The sequence below is a fragment of the Ascaphus truei genome, chromosome 8 (genome assembly GCF_040206685.1).
Source record: "Ascaphus truei isolate aAscTru1 chromosome 8, aAscTru1.hap1, whole genome shotgun sequence".
Lineage (NCBI taxonomy): Eukaryota > Metazoa > Chordata > Amphibia > Anura > Ascaphidae > Ascaphus > Ascaphus truei.
The window spans coordinates 78,259,071-78,274,525 of NC_134490.1; the positions used below are offsets into that span (position 1 = coordinate 78,259,071).

Here is a 15,455-nt window from a genome sequence, read left to right on the forward strand (position 1 = left end):
GCGCTATGTACATGGATGGCGCTATATAAAGACACATACATCTGGGCCCAAGTGTGACAGATACCGCACATGTAAAGCTTCGGGGGAGAGCACTAGAAGTTAATGTGCACGGTCACATAGCCATTTATCTAGTGTCAGAACACAATACAGTGCGAATGTTTTAAAAAACACAAAATCTAAGGAAACAAATTAGCGTAGTGACACAAATTTGAAAACATGCACATCTGTAACAACTCAATCAGTTAAAGTGTCATTTGGGAAAATTCACAATTTACACTTTTACTGATTGAGGTGTGAAAGATGCGCAAGCTTTTTTTATTATTATTTATTTCATTTAATTTTTAAACATGATACATCGCAGGGTTCAAACCAGCATAATGTTAATTACAGTTCTTTCTTTTAGTATTGTTTTAGTTTCAAAACCATATATCACTGTAAAATGATGTATTCACCCACAAACAACCTTTTCACCGTTTGTAGAAACGTGGTCTCATGAATTCTGTTTAAGCAGAGAACAAAGCTTCCACGTTCCAACACAGGTCTTCCAAAACAAAATCATCCACATTGTATAACCATGCTTTCTAAAGAACTCGTTAGATGGTGCACCACACTTAATTGTGATTGAATAAGAAAGCTGTCTAAAAAAGTGCATCTAAATCCCATATACCTAGGTTGTGTCTCGCAGTCCGAGTACCACCCTTAATTAGTAGGAGCGGTTAATTGTTAGGTCAAGAAAGGACAGCACTTCAAAATGGCTGTTGGGGAAAAACTATTCATTTCAGACAGTTACCACCTCCGGGGCTAAAGGGATCAGTAATGTGCTTTGCTGCCAATAATGACCCCACATAATTCACCGAAAGCAACCATGCAATGAGTTCCACCCGCAGACACCCTATTAGGGAAAATATAATTTCTTACATTGACATAACACGGCATTGGTAGCGCCCTACATGAATGTAACCATTATTCTAATAGTAGGATTTGTTTTGGATATGACGCAATTTTGTTCTGATGGGTACACAACTGTATGGACTTTTACATCTCTAATACAATGATGAAGATGTTGCCCCCATATAAAACTCACCTTCCATATCGGCACCAGAAGCAGCAATCTTAGACAGGCTTAGACAGGTTGTTCCGACTGCGTCATTCTTGGTAAGTCTATCCCTGCAGGAAATACCACGTTGGGAGGCATTTATTTGCACAGTCAAGCTTCAAAATTAATTACGGCCATACAGCAAATAAACTTCAGGGTGCAATTTGAAGCCTTAAAGGTTGTCGTTCAGAGAACAAAACCAATGATGGCACAAAAAGATTTGTGTAGTCACAAAATACAGTAACACTAGGAATGTTTTTGAATGAAGCTGGAAAAAAAAGCACACACAAAAAGGATAAATACTAAATAAAATTGAACAGGAGAATTTGGGAGTTATAGGCACATTATAGACGTTATGGTGGGTGAAAAAAAAGGGGGCAAAACCCTCCACTGTAGTGTATTGCAAATACAAATAACAATTGAGCACACACATCTCAGACAGATTTGCAACCCTGCCTTTCCCCGTTATGTCGTAGCATACAGTGCTCCCAGTGCAGCCAGGGATTCTGGGAAATTACATGGTAATGCGCACACAGGCAGATCTTAAATCTGAATGGTGGAAGCCCCCACTTCATTGTTATATATGCTCAATTTACTTGCTAAAATCTCATGCTCAATGGTTTATTTACATTATTGTGAAAGCTGTTAGTGACAGCGGATGACTTTTCATTTTAAAAACAGAACACACAGTTGGCAGTACTAGCAAATGTGTTTCCCACAGAAATAAAAGAAAGCAACATGATAATATAACAGTTCATTGTCCATACAGTTGGAGGGGTTTGGGACCTTTCTTATGGATCAACATGAAACCCCATAAAGTTATAGTGACATCTTTACGAATGGGCTGGAATACAGTAGTAACTGGGACAGAGGGATGTATACTTTTTCTACCACACGTCTTTATTTAAAACCCAAATTATTTATTGTACTGTAGGTTAGATATAAATCACATTTTCTTTGCACAGGGCTCTGGAAAAAAAAATATACAAGAATATTTTAAGAAGCAAACCCCACAGAAATTCACTAAATAGCGTGTCATATTTGCTGGGCATTGGGGATTCTTGGTTTACTGTTACATGCTGAACTTACCAGTCATAAACTGTTATTTTTATGTTCTCACAGACTGAAGGAAACTGCAAGACAAAAATACTGCATTAGCCACGGAATAGATCCCTTTAAAATCAGAGATGTAAATAAAATGCAGATCTCAACCACAAGGATGTAGAGCAGGGGTGTCAAAAACGGTAATTAATGGCCACAAACAGGTCAGGTTTTCATTATATCCCTACTTCAGCACAGGTGGCTCAATTATTATGACAGCCACCTGTGCTGAAGCAGGGATATCCTGACCTGTTGGTGGCCATTGAGGACCAAGTTTGACACCCCTGACGTAGAGGGGCCCTGCAATCTTAGGCTAACTTCATGGTCATTAACAAACAACCCCAGCAAGCCTATACATATATCAAAAGGGGTGCTACGGAGCGAGTCCACGTGTATACAACAAAAGGCAGAAAAGCCCAATGCTACATCCAAAATGTGGTCATGCCTTGATGTTGGCTGCAGGCTGATAATGCTTTGGCCAAAGGGTTTAACTAGAGGACCCTTACTCATGAGAATAATATTATTATTGAAGTATTTAACTATAAACAATTTACTATATATTTTGTCACATTGGGCTTTGTCTTTTGTTGTATAACGTCATGGTCAAGCACTGGAGGGGGGGGGGAGAAGGGGGTACCTTCCATGTAATTCTGACCTTTATTTGGAGGTTGACCGCTTGATTCCATTCTGGATTTGCATTTTTTTCAATTCTATTAGTGCAAACCTGTAACAAGAAAAGCCAAAACCTTCACAAGGAGTTCAAAGTGAGCCAATAATCACACAACTGCAAGCAGCCAAATGCAGACCTGGGGGGTCTACAGTATGCAATGCTTTGCAGGTATCAGAGGGTTAAAATGGATCTATTTAAAAAAAAAAAAGGGATGCACTCACTCAAATGAATATTATGTTTAAATACTTTGGTTCCATAAAGTTAACTTTATCCTAATGGTACAAACCATTTTTGTTTTTTTAACCAGCTCTCGCTCAGGATATACAACCTATAAGGTGATAAACGGGTGTACAGTACATACATACATTTATAAAGTGTATTTCCATCTCCAAAACCATCTGCCATTGGAAGGTAAAGGTCAAATTTTACTTTAACAAAAATAAGGTTTCCTGTTATGGCCCCAGCATAGATTGCCAAAACACCAACGTTGCCTCTTTAGCACATCTTTATGTGATAGACATGGGCCCATGTTTACCAAGCAGTGCTATTCCACGAGATCCCATCCAGCGATGGAAGCCACATTATTGCCCATTCAAGTAAATGGGCTGTGAGGAGTCTTATGACTTGGCACGGCTTAGTAAATACAGCCCAAATGTATGTTTAAGCGGAGTTCATTCCTGTTCAGTTACTGTACAAAATAGTTGGGGGGGGGAGGGGGGTTGAGTGGTGGCATCTGATTGTTTTACCATTTGTGTTGATGGTTAAATTCATGTTACTGCCCAACCCAGTCTAAAAATTGCATTTTCTATAATGAAAGACATCTTTCAGAATAAAATGACTGCACACACAGAAGCTGCAGCGCAGACAAACCCGCCAGACCGGCTGTCATTGTAAGAGAGTTATTCTAAGGAATGTGTGTTCCACCGCACATTAACATCCACAGGGAAAGCACCAGAGGCAATCCTGCATCATTTCCTTTGAACAGGGGGCTCAACGCCAGTCCCCACGCCCTCTAAACAGGTCAGGTTTCAGGATATCACAGCTTCAGCACAGGCAGCTCAGAGGCTCAGTCAAAGACTGAGCCACCTGTGCTGAAGCAAGGATATCCTGAAAACCTGACCCGTTTGGGGGGGGGGGAGGGGGAGACGGGGGGAGAAGGGCAGGGGGCACGCTTGAGGACTGGTGATGAGCACCCTTGCTTTAAATGAAACAAACAAAATGGCTGCCAAATCTCAGACCAATAGGAACCTGTAACATCGGTTGTGGCTTTTTATTAGTTGGCCATTTAAATCCCCCTGTAAAAAAAAAAAAAAAACACAAGCAAAAAAACAAAAGTAACTTCAGCAGCAAATATCTTGAGAACCTGGGGGTTGAACGAATGCACAAAAGTACATTGCAGTTTTGAGACATTACAGGATTGTGTTTGATTTGACTGTACTTGGGCAGTCTTGCCATTTACAAACACCTTATTTTAATTAAGTTGTATGATGCAGTGTTGGCTTTCCAGGAAGGGATAACGTACAGTATTCAAGTTACAGCCCTGAGAGCCCCGCTGTGGCATGGAAGCAGCAAAACTCTTTATCAGGCAAATGTACTGAGCGCATGATTTAGTCGGTGTCGGCGGGGGGGCGGGTGTCAAGCATGTGAGAGGACTTGCAGCAGCCTTGTAATATACTATAAGGTGCAGCACTTGTAATACCTTTTTCCCAGCAAATGCCACTTCCACAAATGGATCAACCAAGTTTTTCTTGTCTGAATCTCCTCCAAACAATTCCTTCACCGATTGGGCAAACGCATCATCCACTGGAAAGAATAAAAGCCCATATTTAGTGCTGCAAGGCGTCTTTCAGCACCAAGTGTTTGATGGAGTAGCACTGGGTTAATATGGAAATAGCGTGTAAAAACCCCACTATATTTAGAGGCAGAATGGATGACCACTGTATGATGTCAGTCAACTAGGATACAGGCACTTGCATTTGTGGGGGAAATAAACACCTTTGGCAAAATTAATCTGGTGCAAAATGTGCATCTTATATTTCTCATTGCCACATTCAGACACAGGATCTATCTATAGGATATCTAGACATTCTCTCACTGTGTGACTCCTTTGGCGCCATATCCAGATCTAGGGCATAAACCCAGCAGCATACAACTGAAAGGGGAATTGCAATAGCAGCCCTATGAATGAACTTAACTATATGCAGACAGCACGACTAACCGTTTCCAGACCCTGTAGCCCGATGTGCGACCACACACATTGGTGCATCCGTCTCAAAATGTTTATGGATCTAAGCATAGCAAGAGATTCAATGACACTTTGTTGTGTATAAATGGTATATTTGTTTCCACATCTAGTTAGAACTACATTGTCTCTCACCACCCGTCGCTTTAGGCTGTGCTTATAGTAACAGCGAAACGACCGATTAAATCACGAACGTCGCCATTGCGAAGGTTATTTATGTTTTGGAGACGTCGCTGGCTACAAGGCCAGTGATGTCAGCAAGGGGGAAGGCAGAGGGGCGGAGTCAGGAATAGACGCTCTCTGATTGGTTTATAGGCAGTCACACCTAATCTCACCCATGCCTCCCTGCCACCTCTTCCCCTGTAAATGGTGTTAATCTTTTCATTTAACACTGACTAACCTTAAAACTCACCCCACAAATCAAGCCTCCCAATAGCCGGCACTCATAGCTATTGTCCCCACACTCAGTCATTCTTACCATCCATTGTGGCCAAGCGCTGCCATCTACAGCAATTACTCCCCCACCTACTGTCCATGTAAGTTTCCCATCAAACCTCTTAGATTGTAAGCTCTTCGGGGCAGGGATTTCCTTTCCTATTGTCCAATTTTGCTGCACTCATTGTATAATTATAATTCCCTGTCCTGTATTCTTTGTCAAGCGCCGAGACACTTTTGGCGCTATATAAATAAAGGCATACAAGTGGAGACAGTCTCCGCAAAAATCAAATTCTGACAAGAGGCCTTATTTTAATAAATAATTGTTATTAGTGTACTTTATTCAATTCATCACACCATTACTGTAGTGCACGATAAGGGATCACTTGGTAACTCTGCGTAAGTCAATGCTGCTCTAATCTCCCAGGTAGCACACAGTACTGTAGTTATACCAGTTACCAGGTTTGAGTGAGGTTCCTCTCTATCCAACTACTAAAAACAGCAAGAAACTAGTGTGAAGTTAGATTACTGTTCTTTTAGAAATACAAGCAATTGTGCTCACAAGAGAAATTTTTTAGTTGCTGTACACAGCACGGTGAAGGGTTTTTGTCACTGTTAGTCCTCGGACTTATTGTGTGTCTGGTTCACGAAAGGACCAGATTCTAGGCTGGATTTGGTTTGAACGCACTGCGCATAAAATCTAGCTTTAATTATGCAGCCGACAAAAACAACATTACACCTTTTCCCTCGGAACTGCTGTGTCAATGTCAAAGCCCTGAAGGGATTAACCACAATATGCACACAAGGCGAGGTGTTTCCAAGGAAGCTCTGACTAAAAGATAGACAGGAAAAGGTTTTCTACTCGAACACCGGAACCGGTCTCCTTGAAGACTCAAACAGAAGAGATACAGCAGAGTAAAAAAAATAAATAAAACTTTTATATATCCCTGGAAATTGGCACAGTCTCAAATGAACATTGAAAAGGGCACTCCAAGCAATAACCAACGTGGTTTATTTTTTCTCCCACTAAATCAGTTCTGTAGTATTAGATAATACTTACCACCTTTTTTTATTTAATATTCAACGCAATGCCATTTTTAATGTGTTTTAATATACTGAGCACATTAGTTTCTAGAGCAGGTTTAGCACACTTCCCCAGCAGTGCAAGATCCTTGCAACACTTTCCCGTTTTTGATCATTTGTTGCCAATATTTCAAGCAGTTGAGCTCGAAATTATAACAATAATAATGTTACCTTCATAATACAAGAATGTACATTGTAGCTGCTCTGTTACACTGACAAGCATTGATTTGAAACTGAAGGGCAGCTATTTAGTGAGAAGGAAAAAAGGCGCAATTGTTGGCAAAAAAGTGGTTTGTTTATAGTTAGAATGGAAGATATAAAAGCTCACAATGCAAATATACAAAAAGAAAATAGATAAACTGCAATGAAAAATGAAAAGTTTTGCCTGCTAGGTAAGGACTGGGGCCGATATGCCTGATATAGAAATGAAGTCTGTATTTGAAACTCCAAAATGAGCCTGTGGTGTTTGAGGATGAAAGTTGAAATTTAATTAATCAATTTAGGGTATAAACCACCATGAGTGTCCACCCCCAGTATTCCTGACAAAGCCATTCTATTGGTGAAACGCGTAGGAGGAGGAGTTAGTGGGTCACGTTTCAGTTGGGTGGACACACACTTACTCTTGTGTGCCCCAGACACGTAGCAGCCATAATTTTTTCTGAGCCTGAATGAATAGGACAACAGCCGCAACCCACTTTTTACATCTCCGTGGAGTGGCAAGCACCAGCGTCATACCGGTTGCGATGCTGGAGACTTCTAGCCCGACGTCATTTCCTGTGACAGGTAACCAGCACCAGCCAGCCATAGGATTTAGCAGCTTTGAAGCAAGGGAGCAAGCCGACTGAGGCAAACACCCCAGGAGACGCTCCCCAGCATAGCAGCAGCACTAATTCGGCATCTATTTGGCAAGCTGAGTTTCAACTTTCATCCTCAGAAACACCACAGGCTCATTTTGGAGTTTCATATACAGACTTCATTTCTATATCAGGCATATCGGCCCCAGTCCTTACCTAGCAGGCAAAACTTTTCTTTTTTTTATTGCAGTATATCTATATTCATTTCTCATTGCAGTTTATCTTTTATCTTTTTGTATATTTGCATTGTGTGCTTCTATATCTTCCATTCTAACTATAAACAAACCACTTTTTGCCAACAATTGCGCCTTTTTTCCTTTTTTCTTTTGATGCAATTTCCACTCTAAGGATTGGTTATCCTTAGTATTTCTAAGGCAGCATTTTATTTTTGGCCAACTACAAGGACACCAACCTCAACAAATCTTTTTATTACTGACCTATTTTACCAATTCTTTCATTAATACCAGTCTGCTTATCTCCCACTTAGTAACTCCCTTTGGTTCATGTCACACACATTCATGTGTTAAATGTTCATTCTGTCGTTGAATTTATTCTTATATATATTTTTTTTACTATTTGTGTATATTCTATTTTAGCTTTCTAAAATTGCTCAAATTGTCCATATTTTTTACATAGGGCCATTCAATCTTCCCTTATTTCGATTTAACTATTTTCAGGGTCCATTTTGTCAGCGCACCATTTTTTTCTCTTTCCTAGCTATTTAGTGAAGCAGGATTTTGCTGATCGATCATGGGTGAACCAAATCAATCGGCAGCTTAGGTAAATGTTTTTCAATAAAAGGCAATCAAATGCTGCATATTTTATAATGTTTTTTTTTTAATTTATTTTAAAGCAGCAATCCATGCTGCCTTTTAAAAAAAAATGATACATAATTAGCCAAGTTGCAGATCGATCGCAAAGATTCGGCTCGGGGGTTCACTAAATGGCTGTCCATGCCGCAGAAGAGGACCAAAGATGCAAAGTTCTGTGGGGAAGATCATGTCACCTGGCAGGCACTAGATACAATTGGTGCACTGCTAGAGAGAGGGCAGGGCTCAAGAAAGGGGTGTGCCAGAGTCTGTTTCAGAAGAGGAAGGGGATGTGACTTTGTAAAGGGTTGCTATAGAAACAAAAATGTTTGTTACATTAGAATTCATTAAAAATGTAATTCCAGCTGGATTTTTTTTGTTGTTTTTTTTTTTTTTTAAATGCTCCGTCTGCATCTTTAAGCTGTTCGGTTTGCCTCTTGAAGAAGCAGCATTGAAAAGTAGCATTAACAGCAACTTACTCTGAGGAATATCTTCAGCTCTGTAGATTTTAAGCAAGAAAGTGACCCATCGAAGTGCAATTCCTGCTGGCAGTAACAGATTGCTTTCAACATCATCTGCTTCACTCTCTCGCTCTCTCTTTTCAACCTACAAAAAAAAAAAAAAATACATTTAATGCACTTATCTATTACAATCAATAGGTCAAAAGGAGAGATCAGAATTCTTCCCTTCACTGATATAGGTGCCTGAGCACCTTATTGGTAATGATAAAGGGTTTATATCAGTCACTAAGGACTATGTTGGGTTGGGTCTTAATTACAGTACTACATGGGATTTATAGTATGCTGTTGCACAGGGTTGTTGATCGATGGTGGTGCCATCGTTATGACCACACTGAGCCTAGCGTTTACCGAGGCCCCACACTCAACCCCGGGACACCAACCGTGGAGCGGGTGCGGTGATGGAGGGAGCCCACCCAAGTGGCGATCACAGAAGCCAGGCCCGATTTCCGGTGGGGCCCAACTTCCATGTCAGGATCCCACGGGCTTAATCCTGCGCAGCCACCGCCCCACTGGTAGGGTTCCGGGGAAGGAAAGAGGACACACACACTGCAGTGCGCCTTGTGATTTTGCAAGCCGGGCCTGCCATTGCATATTATTCAGAGGCCATAACATAGAAATGTTCATGTATGAAGACCCAACTTAATACAAGAGTCCCTATTTGGACCTACTGTAGATCTTGGAGCCCCCCCCCCCAAAAAAAAACACCAATTATATGGTATAGAATATTTGTTTGTTGGCATCAGGTCTAGATCTAATTTTGTATCCAGCGTGTAACGGGTACGTGCCGTTTCATGTACTTGAGGTACCTTTCAGTTTTACCTTAAACGTAAAAGATATGGATAAGCAACATACATAGAAACCTAGGGTTAGACAATGGATTAGAACGACTTGGCCCACTCAGTGTCAATTTTCCCACCTGCTGTAAAACTTCAGATTCTATTGATCCTTGGGCTGCGATTATACAGGAGCTGCTGGGCGGCACCGCTGCGATCCGGCAAGTTGACTGCAGGCAGGAGGCAGTCGGAGGAGACAGGGAGGCATGGCTTTGAGCGGTTTGCCCACATTGGCTGAACCGCTCACGTGACGCGGTCGCCGCCTGCCAAGAACAAATTCTTCTGTCTCCTCTCCAGTCTGCCGCCCTGCAGTTCGGCGCTGCACAGCCGTCGCCATATGTATGTTTGGGTACATTGGATTTATGCGCTTTGTTTTTCAGCAGCCAGGCGATTCATGTATAATCACAGCCTTAGCTTTATTTCCTATTTAGGATAGCCATGTGTTTATCCCAAGCATTGTTTTTATTTCCTTGCTGTATTAGCCTTTCATGCATCTGTTGGAGTGTTATTCCACCTGTAATTCACCACACCAGCCCCTTCAGCCGCCACCCTCCAACACCAAGAGCATTATCTCTTAATCTAGCACTTCGACAAAATATTCTTCTCTACCTTGTTGAAACCACATCAACATAAAATGTGTCTACTTTAATTGTAGGATGCTTTGTTACGAGATAAACCCTGTAAATGGTATATTACACAAGTCTTTATACTTCATATTTTATACTCACAGGGGGCTCATCTCCTGTCCCAACAACAAACATGCTGACTTTCAAATACCCCTTTCCACCAGAACTTGTGTCTTCGGGATCATTGAGAAGAACCCATTTTCGCATGACTGCGTGACCTGAAAAAGGCAAATGACAGAAGATACTAGGGCATCGTTGCAGAAGGTAATTTCTTATTCTCCAGAAGTTAAATTGAGTAGGTCCCAGGTTGGCCATTGGATCTACAGTATGTTAAGAGCAAACCAAAAAGGGGATTTGAAAGATGGCACATTAACCAAATAAATTAAAAGATGTACAAATTCAGCTCCCCGCTGGTTCCTAATTCAGTTCCGAGTGGTCTTGACATTTTTTTTTATGCGTAAAGATAAGTTGGAGAAAAAAAAATAAGTGAAAAACAGTCCTTACCTGGTTCATCATAAATAAATCCGACATCAATCTGAAAATTAGAAATGCAAATTTATTAAGAATTCAGAAGTGTCATTTTTGAGACAGTAGGTTCATACTTCCAATACCGGAGTGAGAAACGGTGTGTAGGTTCGCCAACGTGGAGAACATGATCCAAAGCAAAAAATGCCAATGATGTGCCTGACAGAATCTATGAAGATTGGGCAAGTAATAGAAGTCTTTGGTCCATAGTTTTACATACAGTACCCGGACGGGCTTTCTTGGGCATATATCCAGCATAAGTTATTTTCCCAAATATTTCCTTAGGGTTTATTAACCATTAATTAAAAAAAAAAAAAAAAAAAAAAACACACAGGTGTTGTTCAAAGTTCCATTGGGGTTGGAAAAATAGATTAGTTGTACATAGTGATAGTTCTATATATAAAAAAAAAAAAAATTCTAATAATAACCCTGTGGTTCTTAGTAGATAATAACCCTGGGATTCACCGTCGTTTAAGCTATGAAGAAAATTATATTGGTCCCCTAAATGGGATTAAAACCTACATTAAACGCTGAATAATGATAGATTACATTACCACACAACGGAATGCATGGTGAACACTTCAGTGGAACAGTTCTACTCAACACCAAACTGGAACATTCATTCAACCCCAATAATAATTACATACACACACAGTACATACCTTAAATTCTCCAATTACGCTGTCCGATCGTATTGAACCAGAATTGAATAGCTAAAGAGGAAGAAAATCAGAAGGGATGTTACTCACTTTGGATCGTGTCCCCTGGGGCAACATCATATTAGGTGGTACCTTGTTGGCAATACACGCTTTTAGGGGGGATAGCAACTTCAGCTCTTGTTGAGCTTCGATCGCGATTGGAAGGGAAGACGAGGGTTTCCACCTGTTTATGATCTTAGGGGACTAATTGGGGTCATGTGTTTGCGGCTATTTCCGGCACCCAAAAAGGTTAAGCTCTGTATCCATTTAACCTTTTTTTTATTATACTTACCCGAATGCTGACTGACTCGTCAAACAGTTCTAAAGGGGTCATGTTGACATTGTAAAATAAGATCTGTTCAATGAAGGAAGAAAAAATAACAACAACATTACACAGTGTTCTAGCGCTGGTAACTAGACTTGGCAATTATTGTAAATAGAAGTTAATACTGTATGATGTCCCATGTAGTGCCACATACACACTAGACTACACCTCATCTTAACAAGAAGAATTCGGGAAGAGTGCTGCATTTTTATTAGGTGGAAAGTTAACCTGGGGGGGGGGGGGGGGGAGCACCCATACGGTATAAGCAAAATAAACGTTGTTAAATGGCATTGACTGCTGTCATTATGCATCGATTGGGCACCAAAAACCACATGCTGGCCATGGCCAATCCATCAACAAAGGGGTTTAAAAAAGAATGAACTTTGTTAATTTAAAAAATAAATAATACATTTAAAAAAAAATAAAGAAGGGGGGTGATCAATATTTTTTTGGGGAGAACAATAAGAGAGCCCCTGCTACTGCCAAAGTAATTGCTGTGAGCGGTGCACTTTGGTAATAATGTAAGTAATTGTAGAAGAGAAGTGACCCAAGTAAAGCACTCAGGCTCACACTGATTGATGTAGTAGTTAAAATGTAATCTTTGTTATACAACTAAAATAATGGATATGAAAATGACGAGCTGAAGGTATACTGGATCTAATGACCGATTACCATGTGGGGTCAGGATCCTATATTTTAGTTGTTGTATAATAAAGATTACATTTTAACTACTACATCAATCGTCAGAGTGCGAGTCTGAGTGCTTTACTTGGGTCACTTCTGTTCTACAATATTTTTTTTTGCTTTATTTGAAAGTAATTTAAGCCAATTTGTGAGAAGCACCTACCTCGTCAAAATAGGGGTTGTTTCCCCTCTTAATCCTGGTTCTGTGTGTCTGGCCTCCCACGCTCACTTTGACAACAGGTTTGATATTATTCCCGGACAGTTGACGCCCTTCAATAACCCGAATGCGAATCTGTGGGGAGAAGAGGTTCAGTGACATTAGTAAAGTTCAATAACCAAGAAAACTACAGTTCCATAGCAGGCGTCTCTATGGTAGTGATGGTGTTAAAGACAGAAATGTTTTTGTGATGCTGTTTTGTTCATTAGAATAATGGGGTATAATATTTGTGAGAATAGTTTCATTTAAGTCAAATCAAATTAGAGGAGAACAGAAGTAGTTCATATATGTACATAGAGTAAATACAGATAGGGTTGCCAGGTGTTCGGTATTGAACTGGACTGTCCTGTATTTGGATACTCAGTCCAGTAAAAACTGAGAGCTACTGTAATACTGGACAAGTATATGTCCGGTATTTTCCTCCCTGGACAGTGACCTGCCGCACCTTTCACCATTGAGTCCAGTATTTTTGGAGAAGCCACTGGCAGCTATAGATATACAAATATACACACACACACACACACACACACACACACACACACACGACCAAATACAAGCACATTTGCAGAAACACTAAAAATTAAAGTAATCAAAACAATATATTACTCGCACAGTATAGCCAGAGTTTCGACCCGCACACCAAGGGTCCCCCCCAGGGTTGTTTCATTTGGCGATTAGATATAGTGGGAACCCAGCCATTTTCTTTAGTACTGCCATTACCCACATTTATATTGGGGATTTTATGGCGTGTATCTTTGTAAAAGGGCAGCACTTTTTATTCTATATGCAATTTTAAATAAACACCATAGCTCAGCTTGTCATCCAGATGTAAACGCCCTGAACAAAAAAAATGTAATGCAAGGCAATGATTATAGAAGGTCTTAATAAAGAAATTTAAAAATCCTGAAGCTCTGAAAGAAGAAGGCCGGCAATAAGACTTTATAATTTTATTATACACGTGGTGTGATCGCCGCATCTAAGAGAGATATACTCACTCTCCACCTGAGAACTGCGTTTCCATCTAATGGGACGGACACCCTGAGATGGACTAATTGTGCAACCTGCCTCCAGTCTCAAGGAGCCGAGACGACGTCCAGATACTACCCAGGACCTCTCAACAGAGGGATCCGTTCCGGTTCCATGTTCCAGTTTTGCCGTTTGCTAACCCTTTGTGCTGATCACATACACTGTGCTTGTTCTATTGTTTTTATGTTCGCAGAATACTTACCCTTTTTATTCAATTATATTTGACATACTTCACCATTTGCATTTTGCGCTGTTGTTTTTTTGTCTTTGATCACACACACTCATACCTGGAAGTCTTGCGGTTGATCACACACACTCATACCTGGAAGTCTTGCGGTTGATCACACACACTCATACCTGGAAGTCTTGCGGTTGATCACACACACTCATACCTGGAAGTCTTGCGGTTGATCACACACACTCATACCTGGAAGTCTTGCAGTTGATCACACACACACTCATACCTGGAAGTCTTGCGGTTGATCACACACACACTCATACCTGGAAGTCTTGCGGTTGATCACACACACACTCATACCTGGAAGTCTTGCGGTTGATCACACACACACTCATACCTGGAAGTCTTGCGGTTGATCACACACACTCATACCTGGAAGTCTTGCGGTTGATCACACACACTCATACCTGGAAGTCTTGCGGTTGATCACACACACTCATACCTGGAAGTCTTGCGGTTGATCACACACACTCATACCTGGAAGTCTTGCGGTTGATCACACACACTCATACCTGGAAGTCTTGCGGTTGATCACACACACTCATACCTGGAAGTCTTGCGGTTGATCACACACTCATACCTGGAAGTCTTGCGGTTGATCACACACACACTCATACCTGGAAGTCTTGCGGTTGATCACACACACACTCATACCTGGAAGTCTTGCGGTTGATCACACACACACTCATACCTGGAAGTCTTGCGGTTGATCACACACACACTCATACCTGGAAGTCTTGCGGTTGATCACACACACACTCATACCTGGAAGTCTTGCGGTTGATCACACACACACTCATACCTGGAAGTCTTGCGGTTGATCACACACACACTCATACCTGGAAGTCTTGCGGTTGATCACACACACACTCATACCTGGAAGTCTTGCGGTTGATCACACACACACTCATACCTGGAAGTCTTGCGGTTGATCACACACACACTCATACCTGGAAGTCTTGCGGTTGATCACACACACACTCATACCTGGAAGTCTTGCGGTTGATCACACACACACTCATACCTGGAAGTCTTGCGGTTGATCACACACACTCATACCTGGAAGTCTTGCGGTTGATCACACACACTCTTACCTGGAAGTCTTGCGGTTGATCACACACACACTCATACCTGGAAGTCTTGCGGTTGATCACACACACACTCATACCTGGAAGTCTTGCGGTTGATCACACACACACTCATACCTGGAAGTCTTGCGGTTTATTTGAGAGGATCCTTCTTGCTTTCTTTCCTTTAACAAGACGTCGAGCAATCTGATTGTCAACCTGGCCAGGAGCTCCGGGGACATAGGGACTGATACCAGAATCCGTAACATCCCCCTCTCCCTCTTCTTCTCCTCCTAAAAATTGCAGTCATTTATTATTAATAAGAGCTGTAATATTAGCAATTTAGAATTTGTAGCACACGCAGGCAGCCGAAAACATTGCCATATTATTTCTACATTGATTATT

The 15,455-nt window shown here is 41.1% G+C and overlaps 1 protein-coding gene across 9 annotated transcripts in view; it reads right to left on the bottom strand.

Moving 5' to 3' along the window:
- MYOF (myoferlin) overlaps positions 1–15,455 on the bottom strand; it is a 135,932-nt gene that overhangs the window by 58,800 nt on the left and 61,677 nt on the right. For all 9 annotated transcript variants that reach the window (XM_075612790.1, XM_075612784.1, XM_075612789.1 and 6 more), the window contains exons 6-16: positions 15,189–15,343; positions 12,666–12,794; positions 11,786–11,848; positions 11,458–11,508; positions 10,775–10,805; positions 10,373–10,488; positions 8,770–8,896; positions 4,567–4,670; positions 2,853–2,921; positions 2,186–2,229; positions 1,085–1,167 (exon numbers count right to left, since the gene is read on the bottom strand). In XM_075612790.1, the coding sequence (XP_075468905.1) occupies positions 1,085–1,167; positions 2,186–2,229; positions 2,853–2,921; positions 4,567–4,670; positions 8,770–8,896; positions 10,373–10,488; positions 10,775–10,805; positions 11,458–11,508; positions 11,786–11,848; positions 12,666–12,794; positions 15,189–15,343 (972 nt within the window). The remainder of the gene's footprint in view (positions 1–1,084; positions 1,168–2,185; positions 2,230–2,852; positions 2,922–4,566; positions 4,671–8,769; positions 8,897–10,372; positions 10,489–10,774; positions 10,806–11,457; positions 11,509–11,785; positions 11,849–12,665; positions 12,795–15,188; positions 15,344–15,455) is intronic.